Below are 22,578 nucleotides of genomic sequence, written 5' to 3' on the forward strand. Positions count from 1 at the left end.
GGTATACAGCATTTGTTTATAGACAATGGAGTAAAACAAGCTTTTATTTTGGGTTCTGGTTGTGTTCAACAGTTGAACTAAGCTCATAAGGCATTGTTATAGGCCTTTATATCATGTCCATAAATTGATGTACAAATCGCAGGCTGTAGTTTTAATTACTTAAATGTACGCATTATGAAGTTGCTACATCTAAAAAAATAAAACGAGAAAATAGATTCGCCGGTATTGCTAGTAATCTTGTGCTATTATATTGATGAGTAACTAACTGTATGACCCCCAAGGTGTTCCCAAACACCAAGGTGATCCAGACAGAAGAAAAGAGAAAGAAAGACATATCTACATCGAATGGAAATTACCATCTAACATATCAATTTATTATATATAATTCAATTTAAAGCCGACTATCAGTATCATTCACCCAATCTTCCGGCGATAACTAGGTAGATGATCATCAACTCGGGATTTTTTATGCTGTCTATCTGGGACAAACCACTTTTTCTTGTAGGGGAAGCTTATCACGGTGACACAAAGTCAAGGAAAACTCACGGACGTATATTGAAATCATTAATTACACTGTGAATTATATAATATGTTAGTTGTCCTAAACTGGAAAAATGTTGAGCAAATAAAATGTGCATTTGCATTAATGCAGTTGTTTTGTTATTGTGTTCCCTCTCACAAAAATGGTTCAACTTACGTAGACCATCAAGGAAAATGGCGACTGTGGAATGGCTGGAAGACGAAAGTGAGCAATAATTCAATGCAACGATTAAAGTGCATATCGTTTGCATTTGCATCGTTCTTCGGTAACGTTTAACATCTTATCTTACGACATTGTCATCTTTCGGTATTGTTGAAACATATCCGTTTTTTTGTGTGGTCTTGGTGGGGGTTTTGGTATGGAACAGTATGCACTGTAGTAGGCTATTGCAAAGCATCCAACAACAGGATGATTTAACGAGAAGTAAAGCACCTTTGGAGCTTTTGGGGGCTCGAGGAAGACCACAATTAGCTTGCTATGTTTGTGCTTTTGAAATCAAAGATTGCGTTTCGATTTGTTTTTGCATAGGTGGGCAGTGCTGCATCACATAGCTAGAAAGTTTGTAGCTACCATCGAATACAGAACTGTCTACTGCGGTTTCCACTAGCTGGCACAGCCACAAACTCAAAATTGACTATATCGTAAAAATGCAACAATTAGCTTTTGGTCAAAATGTAATGTTAGGATTAGGCACAAATTTAATTTCAGGTTAGGCATAAGGTTAGCAGTGTGTGGTTAACTTTAGGTTTAAAATCAGATTTTAAGAAGATACATTTTAAAAATAGGCGGGGTTTATGACTTTGTGGCTGTGCCAGCTAGTGACGACCGTCTGTCTACTGCTCATCAATAGTCATAACGTTACCCATCGGTCTTGAGTAAGGGGTGATCGACTAACATTTTTTTGTAAAGCATATTCTGATCAGACATGCATGCATTTATGGCATGCTTGACAGTTGTCTTTAAATTGTTATACCCATAGCCCGCTCATTGGTCACGTTGATGAAAATTCTCATCTTTTCTATTACATTTATTTTTTTCATATAATGTTGTGGGGATTCAAATCCTCATGGGTTTTTACCTATGTATGTTATTTTAAATACTAAATTGAAGTGAGACCGAGGGGTGAATCTCAGTAGTATAGTAGCTTCATCTCCGTATTTTCTCTGTACACATGTGAAAACAGACATTCTGGTGGGTGCTCACCTGGGGGGAAATCATTACGGAAACCGTTTACCATTTAAGAACCAAACAAAGCAAAACCAGGTTTCTATTGGACAAATCCCCCCCCCCCCCCCCCCGTTTTGTTCTGTTTGGTTCAAAGCAAATGGAATTAAACATAATTAACCAGCAAGTGACCCATCAAGATCCTTGTTTTATTTTTTTTATATTTAAAATTTAATCTAAAAGTGTTAGTGTAAATAAATTACTGCAAAGTTTTTTTGTGTTTTTTTTTTACAACTAGGCTAAATAACATCAGATTTCTTCCCTGTTGTAAGTGTTAACAAATGACAAAGTGATCTTTAACTACACAAGTTCTACTCATTACATAAATACAGTTGAGATCATATTTTGCAGTAGCTCTCAGAAGTAATGTTGGACTGCTTTTTTGGTTATTGTTGTGAACTATTAGCAGACACCACTGGTGGTAGTAGAGAGTTCTTAAAGGAGTGGTACCATATCTGGCAAGAGTAGCCAGCTCAGATGATAGATGGGCAAAGGCAACATCTTTCTGATGTTTTCTTTTCTTTCCTAGGGTTCAGCTACTGAAATGTCTGATCTGACCGGTATTGATGAAGAGGAAAAAGATGCAGATCCTATGATGGACCCCTTAGATCTCCTTCAGGATCCAATGAGAAATCAGATGCCCTTGTTTATGGAAATGTTGGACAGACCTCAGACTTCTCCAATGAGAGAAAATAGCAGTGTCCTTGATGTTCTCTCAAACACAAATGTGTTGTCTGTGAATGGACCTTCTTCACACCAGATCTTCGAATCAGATGAGTTCAACAGCTTGTCAACAGAAAAGGAGGAGGAAAAGAGTATTACTCAGTTGAAGAATGTGCAGGACATTGACACTACAGGGATATGGGGTTTCGATGTGGAATCTTCTGAAAACTCAATGGATAATTATGAGGGTCCCCTAAGCTGGGACCCTCAGAGAGAATTCATGCAGTTTCTATGGGACAACCATGATGATTCTCCTGTGGAGGAGCCACCAAAGGCAGATCCTCCCCCAAATAGCCAAAGGAGGAGGAAACGCAAAATGGACATGGTGGTCATGGTTGATCCCTCAGAGGAACTTTACTCTGATTTGAGCCTCAAGTCAACAAAAGACATATTTGATGAGGAGGATCAAGAAGACCCTGTTCCCATCAACAAGGTCCAATTATTAAGAAAAAGCTCCAAACCTCAATCACCGACAGCGAAGAAAGCCCAGTATCCCAATGGAACTGTAGATGCCATCAAGCAACTGATTTTCAGTGCGCCAGAAAGAAATCCACATGAGCAAAGCGTGGCTCACAAGCTTACGCCATTGAATGGGAAACCGCAGACAGACCCTTGTTCAGAGGAAGAGCCATTGTTTTTTCCTTGCACAAAGTGCAACATCAATTTCAAGGAGAAGAACCATTTGCACCGGCACATGAGGACTCACACAGATCCGCCCAGTCCTATCAACATGCCAAAGCCTTTTATATGCAGGGAGTGTGGACAGTCGTTCCGCTTTCGCAACGCCCTTCTTCGGCATATGACCATACACCAGGAGAGAAGGGAGAGACTCATGGAGGAGATCAAGGGCATGAATGAATTGAAGGATGAGGGCACAGATGCAAGGCTACAGTGCCCCCAGTGTGCTTTTGGAACAAATTGTCCAAATACTTTTATTCAACATGCTAAGACTCATGAGAAGGACAAGCGGTACTACGACTGTAAGAAGTGTAACTACATGGCTGTGACAGTGTTTGAACTTGAGAGACACGTGAACAAAGAGCACGGTCTCTGTAAAAACCAGGAAGAGCCGCCGGAGAAACCCAGTGTGTTAAAGTCAAAGGAAGAGGATGAAACGCATCATTCTTACTCCTGTAACTGTTGTTCTTATGGCACCTCAAGCAAAAACGTATTCAAAAATCATCTTGCGATTCGTCATAATCAGACATACGAAGAATATGAATCTTTGCAGTGTAGAGAAAGAAAGGAGTATGCACAACCACCCTCTGAGAAGCACCTCCCCATTAGGAAATCCCCAGTAGTAGATTCCTTTACTTCAGAGCTGACATCCAAATTCTCTGTAAAAAAACAGGCTTTCAGAAAAAGAACAGATTCCCCTTGTGATTCAAATGACATTTCCGATCTTTTCAAAAAGGATAAAATGGTTCACAGAGCACAAAAGGGATTCAAGTCTCAACCCACAGAGTCAAAACTTGACAAGTCAATAAATAATCTGCTGTCTCGACAAAGTGACAAGCAGAGGAATGAAAAAATTGATGTCACCACAGGTTTTTCTTTTATTGAGGACAGAAACGGGGACACCAATGATCATGATTTTGGAAGAACATTGTCAGGAATTTCAGAAAATCCAAATTCTTCCTCTAATAGCCACAAATATTTATTGGCATCTAAGTTGGAGAATAATACATTAAATTCTGTCTGTGAAAAGCCCGTTCTGAAAAAGTACCCCTCCAAAAGAAAAATGTCCACCCCTTATCGCAATACTGTTGACCAGGACTCTTGCTTCATTTTACCCAAAAATTTGCAAAGTCCAAAGATGCTAAATATGATGGAAGATATGGAAGAGGAAGACCGTGATGATAAGGATGTGTTCCAGTATAGTGACTATGCCACAGATGCCAACACTAAACTTCTTGATAAAAGTGAAATCAAGCAAGATAAAGCGTACATTGTTAATTCCTTTAGCAGAAGAATGTCTATGAGGGGAGTCCTTGAAACCTCTGAAGACATGATTGAGAAAGGTCAAGACGGGCAGTCTCAGCAGAAGCTTGTTGTCAAGGAAGAGTGCATCGAAACACATATTTTTGGAGAGACCCTTGCGCCTAACTCAGTACCTCTAAGTGAATCCTTTTTAGATCCTGATTCGGAAGGTGGTGGGGAGCGGAAGACCTGCCCTTACTGTCCTGCAGTGTTTGAGTCAGGTGTGGGATTATCCAATCACGTCAGAGGGCATCTTCATCGGGTTGGACTGAGTTACAATGCACGCCATGTGGTATCAAGGGAGCAAGTGGCTTCTCAAGATCGGAAGCCTCGCATCCGTCGAAAGATGGTAGCAATGCAACGACTGAAAAAAGGTACTAATTTCCTTTTTTTCTATCTTATATTATATTTTGTTGCATGGATGGCTATATTCTGATCCTTCAGTATAATGTTCAACAGTGCTGGTCACCTTCATGTTGTTATACAGATGAGCCAGTGGTCAACCATGTGGCTTCACAGAAACCTCCTCTAAATAGAGATGCATATGGTTTTTATTAGCTACATTTACATATTAGTCATTTAGCAGATGCTCAAATTAGCTATAGCAAAGTCAGAGCTAGTAAGGGGGAAAAAAGTAATGTGCAAGTGTTTACTTCACAAAAGGCTTTTTTTTTGGGGGGGGGGGGGGGTGCTGTGGGATTATTAACTTTGAAGAGGTAGGTGTTCAGAAGTTTTCAGAAGATGGGCAGGGACTCTGCTGACCTAGCTTCAGGGAAAAGCCTGTTCCACCATTGGTGTGCCAGGACAGAGAAGAGCTTGGGTGGAGAGCAGGGGTGAGAGGGCCAAAAGACCAGAAGTGGTAGAACGTAGTGCTCGGTTGGGGTGTAAATGAAGGAAACTAAATATAGTATTGTATGAAAAAAAATGACACACCTGGTTTGATTGGAGAAGTTTACATTATTCAACATTTGAAATAATTTGTAGGTTGCTAATGTGTTCATGATGTGTTAATGTAACACACTCATGTGTGAAATACCACACCTTGAAGTTATTACTGTAGTACTAGCCTCGCCATGACACATTTTGGCGTAGTCGGCGGGATTGGGTACACTAAGTTCTCAAACATTTGTTTTTAATTTTGAGTGGGGATGGGGAACTAATTTCTTTGGCATACAAAGAATGCTTTGACTAATTATTTCTGCTGTGTTGCTATTATTTCAGCGCCCAAGTTGGGGTCCGAGGACTCTCCGGTCCGAGGGCACTCCTGTCCATTATGTGGGGACTCTTTTGATAATAAGACTGGGCTGTCCAACCATGTTCGGGGCCATCTGAAACGGCTCGGCAAAACCATCGCCACTAAGTCCAAATCCCCAATGTTGTTGCTCCGGGAGCTGATGCGTGACAAGAGAGAGTTCCAGAGAGCTCTGCAGATTCTGGGCAAAAAACGGATCCCCTCCCATTCCAGAATCCCCTCAAAGCAGGCCATATCTAATCATCTGACACCTCCTAAATGGAATCCCATCCAGAACCTCTACAACAATGCCAAATCACTGGTGCCCATGTATTCTCTACCAGGGGAAACATTGGATAAGAAACAGGCAGAGACTAAGTTGGAGGTGAAAGGTTCACTCTCGAGTGCCTTGATAGGAATTCTGAAGAAGAGGAAGTGTCAGGTGGACTCAAAGTTGAGGACTTCCTCTCTAACGGCAAGAAACGCCCTGGCAGTTCCCCCCAGTACAGAGCACAGTAGAGGAGCACAAGTAAACTCAACACTCTCAAACTCTACATCAGGTAAGACCAAGGGTCAATTTAAAGTATGCTATGATGGGATTTTAACCAAAGACAAAATGTTAGCATGAAGGTTATGAATCCCAAATGGAGTGTGCCTGTATGCATGCAAAACCGTGGCTGAAGTGGTCAAAAGTGTGATTGATTTTTGTAAATATTGTTTCACAGAGAAAGGTGAATTCAACAGGAAGGTGTGTGTCCATTGCAATGCAACCTTCCACAGCGGTGTTAGTCTGTCCAATCACTTGCGGGCATACGCAAAACGAAAGAGGACTGCCTTGTTGGAGGGAACAAGTAAGTGCCTTCCCATCATCAATGGCACATGTTCACAAAGTAATATCAATACTTCACACTGCTTACAGCCTCACTACTGTAAAGTGAACACAATGATTTCCTCAATGTCACTGCCTCACACAGACCCACTGCTTCAGTATACACATGGTCACCAGTCAATACCAAACTTACCTGAGCCTATTGTTCTGGCTTGCCCTGTTCTTAATGTTTCAGCGTATGACTGTAAACAAAGGAGGCAGAGATCGAGGCCTGGTTCCAAGAAGAAGACATCCCCAACTACTCCACACGCACCCGAGGAGATGTATAGACTAACCTGCAGGTACTCTGACCACATACCACACTGTCTATGCTGTTGGTGTAAATTATTGTATTATTCATTGAAATTTTTCTGATAATAAACACTAAGATTTAAGTTGTGGCAAAGATCTAATCAATGTATTTGTAGTGACGCTTTCAAATGAATGTTAAGTTGACCAACAATATTTGCATTCAAAGAGATTTAAGACACGGGTTTTAGCTTATATTGTCTTTGAGGGCCACTTCTGATTGGGGGTCTTACTGTGCTTGCATCCTCTTTGCAGATTCTGTGACCTAGTATTCCAGGGCCCCTTGTCGGTCCAGGAGGACTGGATAAAGCATCTACAAAGGCACATTATGAATACCAGTGTCCCCCACACAGGGGCAGGCATGAGGGAGGTCACCTCATTGCCCAAGGACCCCTCCTTCACCACCACTGAAAGACAGACCCCATCACTGGCAACTCACACTGCCTCCTAAGCCAAGGGGACCTAGTTTAAAAAAAAAAAAAATCACTATTTTGGTCCTGTGCGTGTATGTGTTTGTACATTAGATGTTCCTTCACAATTTTATAGTCATAATTGAAAAATGCTTGCCACTATTACAACACACAATTTCAGAGGAGTATGACTACCTAATATCTTAAAACACATGAAACATTTTGGATATTGTTACATTTTAAATGTCCCATGTTACGAATATGATTCCATGTGGGCTGACTGTTTTTTTGTGTTTATGCAGTGATTAGTGTGGAACCCATTTCCAATAGAGACAACTCTTACCTCAGATTCCTAAAATTCTCTGTCCATTTGGTCAAGTTTGGAGCACCTTTTCTCTGTATGTTGATATTTACATTTATGCTACACATGAAAACAAAAATGGGACAAATACAATTCTGTATTTTTAACATGTATTGAAATCATGATCATATTGCTACGATTTGTGTTTGTAGGGAGGGGGTTCTGGGTAAGAAAATAAAGTGATAGTCAACTAATCTTTAGGTAGATTTCCTATCAATATGGGTAAATGTGGCTTGCAAGTTAATCACAGAACAAAAGGTTTAAAACATGGATGCCAGTTTGGTGGTGATGTGGCGGGGTTTCATACTGCGGTTATCTGCATATTAACTCAAACTCCTAAATGAATAGGGTTTATCAGTCAGTTTTTGTTCTCAATGATGCAGTCACAGCGCTTATTGTTGCTGCCTTTCATGAATAACTGTTGCCTATATTTAATGTTTTTTAACTGTTTAAAAAAAATTGCTGTTTGTCTTTTTAAATAATTTATGTTTAAATGTATATCATACAGATATGATGCTGAAACCATTTTTGTGATGTTCTAAAAAATAAAAACAGTTTAGTCAACTGGATTGACCTGTGGTGTTTTCTTTAGCAGTGTCCCACCATTAGTTTTAAGGATGGACCGATTTGCTTTCATCCACTAATTCATATCATACCTGAAACTACACTCGTTCAGTCATTTTACGATACGTCATCTGGTGAATACATTCTACAGTGGGATACCGCAGGAGTGTACATGTGTGGGAGACTAACGCCTTAATATATGATGAACCCCTCAGCTACTTGATCTGGACCACTGAGACTCCTTCATGAACTTCCAACTCAATAAAAGGAATCTGTATTCACAGGATAAATGGCACTGTTATTCTAAAGAAACAGAAAATAGTTCCTTTTCAAGACTGCACAATTTTAACCTTAAGTGATAGTATATGCAAACCAACCATTTGAGATACCAACTGTAGATTAACTGTTGTACCAGATTAATATCACAATGGTAACCTTGACAATATTTGAAAATGGGTCAACTGTTTATAAAAGGCTGTTTTATATTCTTGTGAATATCAGTCACACATCAACAATTCATTATTTGTCTTTAAAACATTTATTGTTTGGGTATTATTTTTAAATGATTGTAAGAAATTACAAAGTTGGAAAGCCTGTAAAGACCATATTTCTTCAAGGAAACCAAACATTACAGTATTTCTATCCTTAAATCTCAATGAATCAAAGCAGGTGTTCTAATGGAAAAAGATAATTGTGGGAAAAACATTGCAAAATGTGCTTCAATATCTATTGAAATTAAATCAATTACCAACTGAAAAAATAAAAAGGTCCAAAATGTTCTTACGTGAAAAATGTCTACATCAAACACAAAATGACTACAAGTTCTCAACTATGTGATATCTAGCTAATGGATGCTCCACACTCAAGGAAAAAACGCTATTCTGTATTAGTTAAGATTATCCTGTATTAGTTTAGAGATACATACGACTGAACATCAACACTAAGGGCACAGACTATGTCCATTTGGTCTTTGTCTAGTTGATTTTGATTGGTGGTTGTTGGCTGTCCACAGCCAGTAGCGAGCAGTTCACATCAACTGTTTTGTCTATTCTTCATGGCCCTCATGATGAATGCTCAAAAGGATCCTTGCCCTGAAATACAAACAATTATTTGTCATTTTCATTCAAATTAAATTTGTTTTTTTGGTCTACAGTTTTTAGAATTAACACACTTTAAAAAGTAATACGAAACTTTGGTATTCTATAGATAAATAGCATTAGTGTAATGTATAGAAAATGCCTGTTCAGATTATTTACCTCACAGAAGCTTGCATACTCAGTATTCATTCGTTTCATGGTGGCCTTCGCAAAGTTCACACTTTCCCGCAACTGTTTGGTTCTAAATTCCTTCAGTGGTAAACACAGTGAAGTCATAAACATGAAATAGTAAGTACACCCACTTGTCTGTTGCAGTGAAAGAACAGATTTGATGTTTGTTTCTTTAAACAATTGAATTGACAGACAAAATTCTAAATCAAACACAATCGGCCAATTTCATGTTGCATCTCAGCTAACAACACTACAATGACCATTGCTTTTTGTAAGATATCTAATCAGTGAATAATGGAACACATGATATGAGGTGTGAGATCTGCTGTAAGCAGCACAACGACTGCCTCACCATTTTGTTCCTCAGGTGGTCTTTGGAGCTCAGGTGATCCTGCAGTGACGATGGATGTACGGAGACGTAGACTTGGCAAGGAGCACAGTGGAAAATATCTAACTTTGTCATGTAATCCTTGTCCTGCAATGCTGAAAATGATAGGGGTGAGATACAGAGGTCAAATCACAAGTGTAGGCTTAATGACACCAGGTAGTGAGTGATACGTTGTCCAAAGCATACAAGTACATTTAGAATCAATACGTTCCATTTCTATTGAGGAAAGAAACAATACCTCAACATTGGTGAGTTTAAATTTAGCCACCTTTACAGTTGGACACAGAGGGGGAGTCAGGCAAGTGGGAGAATAGTAGGAGGGATGGACGCGGGAATGAATCTGGTCGGGAACAGTATGTGTGACTAGCCAGAAGCATTAGCGAGAGACCCCAGGCTTTGCACGTTAAGCTACCTCTAAGGCTTTGTCTGTTCATCTGCAGTCTATCACCTTGCCGGACTTTGGTTAACATGGCCTCCTGAAACGTAAAGAGAATTACATTTCCCTTAATTGTCATACAGATTGATAATCCTACATTTAATTCCATCTGAGAGAGAATGTATTTGCTTGACGTACATGCAAAAAGGCGATTGCCGTGTCGTCGTAGTTGTTTTGATTTTGGATGTGCTCCAGGGTCTCCCAGTGACTATTGCACTTCAGATGCACCTCAAGGGTGCTCGCTTTATGGAAATCCAAGTTACACATGTCACAGGTGAAAAAATCACTGAAAAGACAATAGAAGGGGATTTGTGTCAACTCATATCAAAGTTTATTGGTCGCGTTTGCAGATGTTATCGCAGGTGCAGCGAAATGCTTGTGTTTCTAGCTCCAGCAGCGCAGTAATACATAGTAATAAAAATTGTATTAAAACATTATACACATAATCCAGAAAAATGTTAAATATCAGAAAAGGCTGTCAGCGACCAGAATATAAATATATATACATATAATGGTGTCAATATTATTGTGCATTTTAGTAAGGTCCTTCCAAAAAAACATGATAAGTTCCTCCAATAATTTCTTTACCTCGATATGTCCTCATTTGGGCTTCTGCTTCTCTTCTTTGTGACCTCTGAGCGTGACTTGCTTAGGTCCCCTCCTAAAAATTGACATTTAAAGACATCCTACGGTGATTTGAGGATTTTTTTTTTTTTTTTGGACACACTGAATACTTCAAGAAGTAGGACATTCAATGAGTTGGTCTGATGATGACTTTGTGATGTCATTGGCCTCCCCCTTGCTTGAGTAACAATAGAGAACCCGCCCCCCCCAGGAGACTGGAACAGAACTTAACAAATCACACACTTTCTCTATCCCTTTTCAACTCTGCCAGACCATTAGCAAAACAACACAGTTACAATCCTACCTCTTCCACTAGATTCTGATTGGCCATGAATGGGGTTGGTATCCCAGTGGGACCGGGATAACCCTGGTGGATTTCTTCTCTGCAGACAGAGAAACATCACCATTACAAAGCTGCACTAGTGAAAGCCTCAGCAACATCTTTCTACCTTTTTCCACCAAAATAGTAACCTGACTGCGGTGAACCTCTTACCTCTTTGCCAGCTACTGTGGTTGTGGACATTTCTCTCCCATTTTCCCCCTGCTCCCAATATGCATTGAGGGGGAATAGTGGGGTTTCTGTCGTGGGCAACGGCCGTTCTGAGTGATCATGGCTGGACTGCTCATGTCTGGTACTGGGCCGAGAGGATAACAAATCCCAGTTGAAGCCATCACGATGCCCAGCTACTGAAGCAGAGCCTTGATATCCACTACTCAGGCGGCTGCTCCCTCCACTAACTCTGTGTCTGCGATGGTCTTCCCTGCCTTTGGAAGGCTCCACTTCAGAGTCTGATGATGAGCCAGGATTAGGATCATATGGGTCGTAGAGCTCGGCTCTGGAGAAAAAAACAAGAGCATTTCAGCCAGGTCCACATTTCTATAGTATCATTTTTAAACAGGCCTTACACTTGGGGCATCGCTAGCTTCTATAGCCACAAATTCATAAACCCTGCCCAGTTCTACAATTTATCTTGTTAAAATGTGATTTTAAACCTAAACCTAACCCAACCACAATGCTAAACTTATGCCTAACTCTAACCTTAAATTTAGACCAAAAAGCTCATTTTGACTTTGTGGCTGTGGAATCTGACTTTGTGGCTATATAAACTAGGGGAAACCTTGGACTAGGACTAGGCCATGTCTTAAATAGCCACATAACGTGCTAAGCGATGTTCCAAACAAGTCTAAATCACATTTTGCGGGAAATCCTCTGCTTGATACATTTAGAATGGATAAATCAAAAGCAAAACTGTATGTCTTACTTTTCTGAGTTGCTTGTTTGCTGAGAGTTGTAGGATCCTGGGTTTACGGTCGAGTGTCTTGTGTGGTGGGTTGTTCCTGTGTGGAATAAAATAAGCTTTGTTCATTGAAATGAAAAACATAAACAGAATGTAAGAAATGGGTTTCCTATCCCTATCAGACAGGTATTGCAAATATTAGGCCAAAGGGAAGCAGACTTACCTGCACTTCCCTGGGTTGGTGTGACGCTGTACTCGAATAAAGAAGAGATTAGGACTGATCCACTCAACACAACACATAATTGCTAACTGAGTAGCTAACGTTAATTTATCGCATGAATAATTTTTCTGACATGCTTTCTCTTTTCAACAAAAAAAAACAAACAGCAAACGATCTGTATGTTTATAATCAACCACAATACATTATTTGATTAGCTAACTAACAACTCTCAACTACTAGCTAGTAAACAGCTAAATCATGTAACTTAGCAACTAGCTAGCTTGCTGGCTACAGTGGCTATGAAGTTAGTGGCTAGCCTACCTTCCATGAGCATTGTATGTATTCGGCGGTCCATAATCAGAAAAAGAGTGATTATTTCGTCGACTCATTCTCGTCCTCAGGTATTTCACTATTAATACCTAACGAACGTTCATATGTTTTGTTAAATTACTGTCTCGTTTACGTGACTGCTGCTACCTATAAAGCTAGCAAGCGGTCATCATACTACAAATAAGCTACAGAACACAATTTTCTATTTTTACCTGCAGGGGGCAGCATTTTCCTACTGTGACAGTAGTCAACGAAGAAGCTGCTTCTAGGGTCTCAAAATGAATGATAACTGCCACCTATCGTGCTGGAGTATGACGACTACTCTGTAATGAATTTCTAAACAACAGCTTTTTATTGATGATTCAACTTGCAAATTGCAATGTTGAATAAAATATATGTACACTATGAATTATAGCTATAGGGTTTAAAAGGACAGAGATCTCCACATGCCAAGCAGATATTTGTGGCTTTCCTGGCTTTCTTGTAATGTGTAACTAGGAGCAGAAAGCAAGTGCCAACATGTGCTGGAATTTATACCATCATCTTTGAAGAGAAATACAGAAAGTCACACACATATCTCAACTTGACTATATGTTATAGAATTACTAAAGTACTGGCAAGATAATGTTCTCTGCAAAGCCTGAAATGTCTGTGACAAATGTATCTCATCTGTCTGGGTGTCAGTTACAGGCATTGACTTCCAGATTGTATTTCAAAAGTTGTCTTCAATTGCCCTATTGTTGTGGCATGACATCCTCCCTAAAGATGTAGTGTAAGTTGTACCTTGCTTGATCATTCCCCTCGGTTAATGTAATGCACAGGTTATAACAATATAACAATATAATATAGGTCACAGTTGTAAATGAGAACTTGTTCTCAACTGGCCTACCTGGTTAAATAATGGTGGAATAAATAAAAAATTAGCAGACGCTTTTATCCAAAGCAACTTAATCATGCTAGCATACATTTTACATATAACAAACCCTCAACAAATAAATAATTTTGTACAGCAGCTTACCAATTATGATATTCTTTATACAGATATAAATGCAGCAATGTGCGGTACTGACCAATGACCATTGAGAAAGGCATGTAAACAGAGAGAATAAAAACAATAAGAAAAGTGTATCTAAGATCTAGTTTTATTGTGCCAGAATGCTTGTAAATGTGAACAGTTTATGTACAGTACAGAAATACATTGGAAAAAGGCAATATAACAATCTTGTCCCATGTGTACATTTAATTGATGCTATTGTTGCCTAATTTAAAAACTTGTTTTGGTGTAAAACATTGCCTCCCTTTTGTCAACCCTCCTTTATTTTCAATCACACGCAAATGCTTAGCATGGTCTGTGATAGAGAAGTGTAAAACAATAATAAACATTCAACAATATAACAAAAAGCAAAGCAAATATTGGTTGGGCAAAGTACTTCCAATTTCAACCGGAATCCCCAAAAGTGAATTACTACTGAAAATAGCATTTGTTATTTTACTGAATGGTGTTGTGAATAATGACAGGTAGTGTATCGACAAACTTGAGAGCCATTTAGTCTTTTCTTATGAACGCCCTCACTGAGAAATAGCAGCAGTTAAGGCAAAATGATGGTCCCCAGGGTTAACATTATACCTGAGTAGCTAATACAATATTTGTTATTAAGTCTAAAAATCTATTACTGCTAACAATATTATGTCATAATACCCTATGAAGTAACTAAAAGCTTTTTTTTATCTTGAACATTCTTAAATATTTAATGAAATTATACTTTGAAATGATATTACATTATTTATAGAGCTATACAGTCTTTGTTGAGGAGAAGCATTCTCTCTCACTTTATTAAGCAAAAAATGTATAGGAACTACCCATATAGGGCATTGATAATCAATAAAACGTGGTTCAATATCCTGTGAAAGCAACCGCCTGTTTTACTTCCGGGTCATTTCCCCTAATCTTTTGAATGTGCTTGAAGTTACATCATCAAATTCTTGAAAACGTGATCGTTTAAGAAATACCTGTATATAAAATTATATTTGTGTTTGAATGTACTTCTGCCATGTGCCTTTACGAAGTATTTGGCTTCAAGACCATTGCGCTACGTTTTTGCCCATTGAAGAGGATTCAAAAAGCCTACAAAAGTTATAAAAAACTACAAGGCTAGTTCCTGGTAAATAACGTGTTACTTTCATAGCGTATTGCTTCAGTGAGTAATATACATTTCAGTTAATCAATGTACCATAAGGGTTTAAGATATCAGAAATTATCAACTATAAGCCACTCGCAAAGGACACATTGGTCTCCCGACTAATGCTCTCCTTTACCTCTACAGGCAAAGTGTCAAAAAGGTGGTCCTCTACAATGAGGCTGTTTTTACGTAGAAGGCGACAGTTCCCCAGCAGTGAGGGAAGGCGGTCCAGACAGTTCCCCCTCAGCTCCAGCTGAGCAAGATGCACCAACTGACCCACAGTCTCAGGCAGGTTGGTGAGGACATTATTGCTCAGACACAGGAACTTTAGCTTGGTGCACCTGAACAGCTGCTTGGGCAGCACCTCCACCTTGTTTGCATTGATTGCGAAGTGCTGGAGGTTCTGCAGGAGACCCAAGTCCGGCGGGATCACTGTGATGGAGTTGTGACTGACATCCAAGTGCCTCAGCTTGGGGAGGTGGAACAGCGCCGGCGGGAGCGTCTCCAGTTTGTTGTGTGAAAGATGAAGTGACTCCAAAGACTTGACCTGGCCTATTGAGGCTGGAATGGTGATGATTTTGTTGTGCCACAATTTGAGGCAGGTCAACCTCTTGAGGTGCTGAAAGCTGATGACCTCTTCAATGGTGCGAATGTTGTTGGATTTGAGGTCAAGCTCTTGAAGGTTGGTTAAGCTGAAAATAGCATGGGGGATCCTCTCCAGCTCACAGTTGTGCAGCTCCAGATCGGCGAGGTTTGTCATCTTCTTGAGGCTGTTCAGTACAAGTAGTTTAGTACCATCGTTATGCACCACCAGTTTGATCAGGTGTGGGGACAGCTCAGTGAGGTTTGAGGGGATCTTGGTGAGGTTGCTCTTCAGATATAATGTCTTAAGATGTTTCAAATCACGCATGCACTCTAGTCCTATCATTTTGTTGTTTTCTGAGCTTAAATTCCCTACTAAGTTTAGCTCCCTCAAACTCCTCAACAAATAAACCCATGCTGGGATCTCAGCGACATCTGTGAACTTGACATGAAGGCAGCGGAGGTGGTCACGGAGAAAGACAAAGGCAGTCTGCTCAACTTTGGCAGGGCAGTGGCAAAGGTGCAGCTCCTGCAGACTGGTCATTTGGGAAACCTTTGCCGAAAACCTGACCTCAGGAATTAGCTCTAGTTTAAGTATTTCCAGGTCGGTGAGGTCAAACACTGCATTGGGGAGACCAGAAAGCATGAAGAGATGGAGCTCCTGCTGGTCTTGGGGATTTCGGGTCACAAGCTGTCTGAGCTTCTCAAATGTCCACTCGTGGTTTAGACTGATCTCCCTCAGCTTGTTCTCGCTGACCTCCGATAGGAAGACACCAAACCGTTTGGAATACAGCTGGTCGTACTGATCTACCATGTGCAGAAGGAACGCAAAGTCGTTCTTCACATCAGGAATGTCACTGAAGCTACTCTCCTCTCTGACTTTCTCAAATGAGTACTCTTTAAGGGGGCGCCTGAACAGCCAGTGGAGGGAATACAAGCAGACCATCCCATAGATCAATATGAGGGCCATGTAGCTGAGGAGGAGCTTTCTCAACATGAAAGCCATGTTGTGGGTACAAAAGAACTGCTCATATCCGGTTAAGTGTTTGATTTTGGGTTCACATATGTGATGAAACTCGATGGCAGCAATAAATGTTGACGTATAGGACAGAATCAAAATAAACTTGACCGTTTTGACCACAGTCTGAGCTACATAGAGCTTGTAGATGAAATCGCTGTCCTCCACATGGGCGCGGAATTTCCGCACCTTCTCAAATAGAGCCTTGGCCTGCTCCCCATCTTTCTTGTCCAGGATAGTCATACTTGGGGCTTCAGCAATAGGCTTATCTGCTGAGAACTTGACTCCTGTATTCCCAAGCATAGGGGTAGATGAGTTTGCAGCATTTTCATCTTTAGTTTCCCGTGATAACTCTCTCTGTGCTGAAGTGGTGCCAGTCAGTCTCTGCTTGTTCTCCTCAGAATCCTCACATGCTGTCTCGGACAAAGCCTTTGTAGTCCACGGAGACTCAAAGCACCGTCCGAGAATGGACACAAAGTGTTCAATCTTTGAGCTTGTCTTGGGGTATTTGAACCAGAAGTTACTACTGACCATAAGCACAAGGGTGTGGATGAGGGAGAGGTACGGGAAGTACTTTGAGTACCAGGGCAAGGCTATGTGGTAACACATTTGGTTGACAAAGACATACTGCTGATAATCTAAGTTGGTTTGGATCCCTGTGGGCCTGGGTTGCTGCATTTTGCTCTCTCGCTTCACAACGATGGGCTGGGTGTTGTGGACCTCATGTACTGCACTGTCTGGTAGATCTTTAGTGGCCATTGGTGTAGCAAACACTGTCGTTATGCTAACTGCTGATGAGGCGGTTTCTTGTGGACTTTGGGATGTCCAAGAGTTTGGCCCTGCCACCGCTTCCTCCAGGCATGGAAGGCACGCCACCTGGTCCTTTGTGATCTGCATCGTCATGGCGAAGATGGACAACATGAGCATGACTACCCCCAGGTAGTCCATGAAGACGTCCCACCATGGTTTTAGGATGCGGTAGGTCGGCTGGATGTCGTTCAGCGACGCTAACTCTGTGATGGTAAACATTCCTGCAATGGAAGGAGACAGGGAATTTAGCTAATAATGAGAGCACTTATTTCAAATGATTTTCAAATCAAATTATTTTAAAAAGGCACTTTTTAAATGTTTTTTTGTTCAGTAAAAAATATATTTTTGTTGGTAGATGTTTGTACTTGGTATGGTTAAAAAGGTAATAAAGATTGATCCATTTATTTTGATAACTAATTTGAATGGCTCTCCATGTCAAAGTGTCTCATGAAAGACAATGCAGCATTAGTAATGTAGGCTTATTATATTTGTTTCATATTGCACCTCTCTTTAGATTTTGAAAACATCTGATGACAAAGCCAAAAGTCTATGTCTGATCTAGTGCAAAGAATTTCCCCTCCTGGGGGTTAATTGGTTTTCCCTCACATCAAGACTAGTTAAGACATGTGGATACTGGAATGGCAAAGGTTCCTTTGATGTTAGTCTCTACCTATTGTGAGTGATTGAGGCACAATATTGTCCATCTTCAGGCTTGTTATTTTTACTCGTTATTGTTAATTATTCACTGTGTATTTATTCTTTGTGTCACTATTTATATACATAAAAATCTTTAATTGCCTTGTTGAAAAAGGACCCATAAGTAAGCATCTCACTGTTAGTCTACACCTGTTGTTTAAGAAGCATGTGACAACTAAAATTTGATTTGAGAAGTTTAGCATGTTGGTGTGCCATTTTGTGAAGCAATGAATGGTAAGTATGCCCAGTTTCAACATGTGGGCTCACTTCCTCTATTTGCCAGTGTTGTAACTAACTAACTCTGTTCTCCTCTCTGTTCCTTTTCCTCCATGGCAATAAAAAATAGTTTGAAATGTTTTTATGAGAGTTATTTAAAACAACAATGAAAATACACTTGTGTCACATTGCCCAAACTAGGTACATAATGAACACTACTGTTAATAATATGATTATTACTGTTACTACACTATTAAGGCCAGGCCCCACAGGCTGAAATGTAAAGAAACGTGATATAAATGAATATTTTCTTTACTTTATCATACCACTATCATCAACATTTTATGAATTTTTAACCACTTTTAAATTGACATCCATAATTTCAAAGCTCACTACATTGAATCACACATAATTGTAAAGCCCATTTCATAGTGAATGTTACAAACTGGACTGTATGTAGTAACTTACTTTGAAGAGATGGTGATTGGGTCAATATAGGTGTTTCCCGAAAGTAAGACTCTTCCTACCAGCCAACTCATTTTTCTCAGCTTCAGAAGAATCTACATTCCCCAAAGTTTGTGTAGTTATCCTTAGATATATTCTCCAGACATACTCAAGAGGGAATTGTTGATATGTTGTCAAAATTGTATTCTATACTGAAATAAAATATAAATTCAACATGTAAAGTGTGGGTTCCATGTTTCATGAGCTGAAATAAACGATTCCAGAAATGTTCCATACGCACAAAAAGCTTATTTCTCTCAAATGTTGTGCAGAAATGTGATGACATCCCTGTTAATGACCATTTCTCCTTTGCCAACGATAATCTATCCACTTGACAGGTGTGGCATATCAAGAATCTGATTAAACAGCATGATCATTGTGCTGGGGACAATAAAAGGCCACTCTAAAATGTGCAGTTTTGTCACACAACACAATGCCACAGATGTCTCAAGTATGCCCTTCCAGTCATGTGAAATCCATCAATTAGGGCCGAATTTATTTATTTCAATTGACTGATTTCCTTCTATAAACTGTAACTCTGTAAAATCTTTTAAATGGTTGCATGTTGCGTTTATATTTTTGTTCAGTATTGATGAAATTTTATTGGAAAAATTTGCTAAAAATTCATTTTATGTACATGTCTTTATTTTACTGATAAATATTTTTTTTTAAGTATTTATTCATAATATGGTCAAAGAAAGTTTGGTCCTGGAGTGTCTTAACAAATTAAAAAAATATATATTTAGGCTGACTTCATCCAGAGTCCAGAAAAAAGTATTTGCGTTCTATGAAAATATGTAAATGAGACCACCTCATTTGCATAAGGTCTCATTTGCATAACGTATACAATATTTCAGAAACAATTTAATATAAAAAGGCATTATATTTAAAAGTTGATTGTGAAATGATTAAGAGAAAAAAATACCTATTAGGGTGTGGTGCCTGGCCTTAAGAGTGATTTTATTCCATACTATTTTTCCTAGCCACAGATATGGACACTTGATTTATCACCAATAAAACTTTAGATGATATTTGCTTTCATCAATAATTTCCGTTCATAGTTGAACTAAATAATTACAGTAATATACTTTTGATATTATAGGCTATAGCCTATTGGCTATATTTATAGGTATGATATTATTAAAACATGCTTTAAGATAACATCCCAACAAGCCATCATCAATGACGTTTTGCATATAGGCCAAATCGAAGTGGGACGAGAATCTGCAGATGCAGCTTGTAGACAACACTGGTTCTAACAAAGAGACCAGTTGTGGAATAAACCTAGGCTACTGATTAAACACATTTACAGTAATTTAACTTATAGGAAATATTAGATACATGTTATTTCTTGCGTATTACTCTTCTGTTGTTGTCTGACTCTGAGGTCAGGTGACTTGCTGTAACTGTAACTTTTTTTTATTGTCTGTAACTCAACTACAACATGTGCCCGGAGTTAAACATTTACAGTGAAGTAACAATGTGTTATCTGGCTACTTGCGTTAAATAAACTGCCCTGTGATAACCGCACATTATGAAAATCAACATCAAATAAATGTAAATTATGATTTTACAGATTTTAAAGCGTGGTAAGTCCGAGGAAAACGAGCATACTTACTATCTTGGTGACCTTATCTAATTAGATGTTTTGTACTCCATTTCCACTTTTGCGCTCCAGACAATTCCTTCTGACGATTCAGCTCAATCCATTAAACTATGGAACAAAGCTTGTGACCAAGAACATTTGTTCGTGACAATGCGAATGTCGGCACCATCCTCAATACCAGCGGTTCTGCATACCTGAGCGTCGTTCGTGGAGAATATGCGCATAACGTCGACCACTGTACGCATGTAATTTGAAGAAAAGGGTGGTCCAATTTGAACATGACTCCGCTATTACCGGAGTTTCTTATTGGTGGACGCCACAGATCAACGTACTAAAGACACATCATTCTTATCTATCTCAAACAGCTTCACAGTTCTTTCCAGCTAGGTCTCACTCAGATGCCACCAAATTGGAAATAATGATGATAACTGGGGCACCACCGACCGCATACTGTACTACGACTTGATCGAATGTGTCTTCCGCATACTGTACTACGACTTGATCGAATGTGCGCATTCTGTTACATATTAATATAACTCATTCGGAAGCTTTCAACTGTAACCATCTATTCAGTAACTATATAATAAGTAACTCCTAATATTAAGGCTATAAATTAATACATTGTATCCGGCACATCATATCTGCTGCACCTGTAGATTGTAGGCTACACAATGTAATGTAAATTCTCGCAATCTCTCTTCCTGTTTGTCTGTAGCTACGCTATACAGCCTAATTGTGAAAATGAAGACATAGAGTATATGTAGAGCCCTTGGTGAAAGTCGCTACCTCAGATGTCTGGATTTGGTTGCACACAGTACACTCTTGAGGAAGTGTCTCTTGAGTTTGGTACAGGTTCCAACTGGTCCAGGCTAGATAATATAAAAATAGTTGGCCACACTCTGCTCAATGTAACCAGAGAACTGAATAAAAATAACAGCCAGGCCAGGTTCATGAGGCCAAACAACTTTAGTCAGTGATTCTTTAAAAACAATTCATTATAATCAATGAAATTATTGTTTATTACACAGTACACTGTTATAACATATACATATTATACACTTCCTAAAGGGAGAATATGGTGACCTGATACGGATTGTGATTGTGTAACAGCAGAGATCTGATTACAGACCTGTAGATGGCGGCAGACACACAGAAGAGAAATCTGACAATGGGTCATGTGGTTGGGTGTGAGTGCAAGAGCGGTGTACAGGGTTGTGGTCGTGGTCACAGCAATGGGGAATAGGTGGATCCGTTGTGTAATTAGGGCCTGTCTACGGGGGCTGAAGCAGACATACAGAGGTAACCCCCACATGTACTTAGCAACCAGGTCATTGTATTGAAGAAGGTCTGAACACAGTAAATGCAAATCCAATCCCAGACAGACACACCTGTTTCCATGTCAATTAATGACTAGGAAGCATCACGTGTCCCCAATCCCAGTATACCAAATTGTAATATGAGTAATAATAACACCAACTGACAACAGCTACAGCCTTATATTCACAGTCACTGACACTGTATGTCTATGCATGTTCATGTTTTTCGAATGAGGCTGCCGGAGACGGTCTGAATCAGTAATCTTGTCTAGCGCCTTAGGGGGCTCGGGTGAGGAACAGACAGGTGATATATAGGCTAATGTAGGAAGACATACTGCCTACCCGTAGGCTACACATTGTGTTTATGGTGTTCTGTGTGACTCATTGAGAGTGTTGTTTGTGTTTATCAGTGCAGATGAGATAATAACCCCTGTGGTGCTGCTACTGCAGGCAGTGGATCAAATACAGGTCCCTCAGCTGAGACTCACACCACACAGTGGTGGCAGAATATGGTGCTTTCAAGACAACTGGGAACTCGGGGGAAAAAACAAGGTCAAATCATGACATTGTCATTAGTGTGTGACTAGCTATGACTTTGGCCTAGGTGAAGATTTTGTTGAAACTGATTAGTATGATTAAAATTCCTTTGAGAATCTCAAGCATTCAGAGGGAATTAATCTTTATATTATTGACATAAATAAATTAAGTAGGTTGATTCAACATGAGACTTTAGTACAATTATAATATGAATTATTATTTAGCATTTTAAAGCATGATAGATGATGGCCTTATCTGACATATTGGGATTTAGCTCTACCTGCTGTTGTACATGGACATGCATTCTATTGACCTACTAGTGTTCAATGTCATTGTGCAATTTAATAAAATATGTGCTGCTGACAAGGCTTGTTTATTAATTGTAATCAGTGAAATCC

The 22,578-nt window shown here is 39.6% G+C and overlaps 3 protein-coding genes across 4 annotated transcripts; 1 reads left to right on the plus strand and 2 right to left on the minus strand.

Moving 5' to 3' along the window:
* The first annotated feature begins 698 nt into the window (after positions 1 to 698).
* LOC110508953 (zinc finger protein 644) lies at positions 699 to 8,213 on the plus strand. The gene is made up of 6 exons (XM_036966570.1): positions 699 to 806; positions 2,295 to 4,842; positions 5,690 to 6,259; positions 6,425 to 6,550; positions 6,764 to 6,869; positions 7,132 to 8,213. The coding sequence occupies exons 2-6, from the start codon at positions 2,310 to 2,312 to the stop codon at positions 7,325 to 7,327; spliced, it is 3,531 nt and encodes a 1,176-aa protein (XP_036822465.1). The 5' UTR covers positions 699 to 806; positions 2,295 to 2,309; the 3' UTR covers positions 7,328 to 8,213.
* Positions 8,214 to 8,730: 517 nt separating this feature from the next.
* Positions 8,731 to 12,936, minus strand: znf326 (zinc finger protein 326). Of its 2 annotated transcripts, none has more exons than XM_021589882.2 (11): positions 12,707 to 12,936; positions 12,389 to 12,414; positions 12,190 to 12,265; positions 11,421 to 11,763; positions 11,232 to 11,310; positions 10,892 to 10,964; positions 10,442 to 10,589; positions 10,280 to 10,343; positions 9,832 to 9,962; positions 9,468 to 9,557; positions 8,731 to 9,302 (listed from the first exon to the last, which is right to left on the minus strand). In XM_021589882.2, the coding sequence occupies exons 1-11, from the start codon at positions 12,772 to 12,774 to the stop codon at positions 9,273 to 9,275; spliced, it is 1,128 nt and encodes a 375-aa protein (XP_021445557.1). In that variant the 5' UTR covers positions 12,775 to 12,936; the 3' UTR covers positions 8,731 to 9,272. The 2 variants fall into 2 exon arrangements, with proteins under 2 accessions (XP_021445557.1, XP_036822608.1); XM_036966713.1 differs by having other exon boundaries at positions 10,136 to 10,343.
* Positions 12,937 to 13,838: 902 nt separating this feature from the next.
* On the minus strand, positions 13,839 to 21,122 carry LOC110508955 (volume-regulated anion channel subunit LRRC8D). The gene is made up of 2 exons (XM_021589883.2): positions 20,340 to 21,122; positions 13,839 to 17,526 (listed from the first exon to the last, which is right to left on the minus strand). Exon 2 carries the CDS (start codon positions 17,522 to 17,524, stop codon positions 14,978 to 14,980), a length of 2,547 nt encoding a protein of 848 aa, XP_021445558.1. The 5' UTR covers positions 17,525 to 17,526; positions 20,340 to 21,122; the 3' UTR covers positions 13,839 to 14,977.
* Between the last annotated feature and the right edge of the window lie 1,456 nt (positions 21,123 to 22,578).

The sequence above is a fragment of the Oncorhynchus mykiss genome, chromosome 28, assembly GCF_013265735.2.
Source record: "Oncorhynchus mykiss isolate Arlee chromosome 28, USDA_OmykA_1.1, whole genome shotgun sequence".
NCBI lineage: Eukaryota > Metazoa > Chordata > Actinopteri > Salmoniformes > Salmonidae > Oncorhynchus > Oncorhynchus mykiss.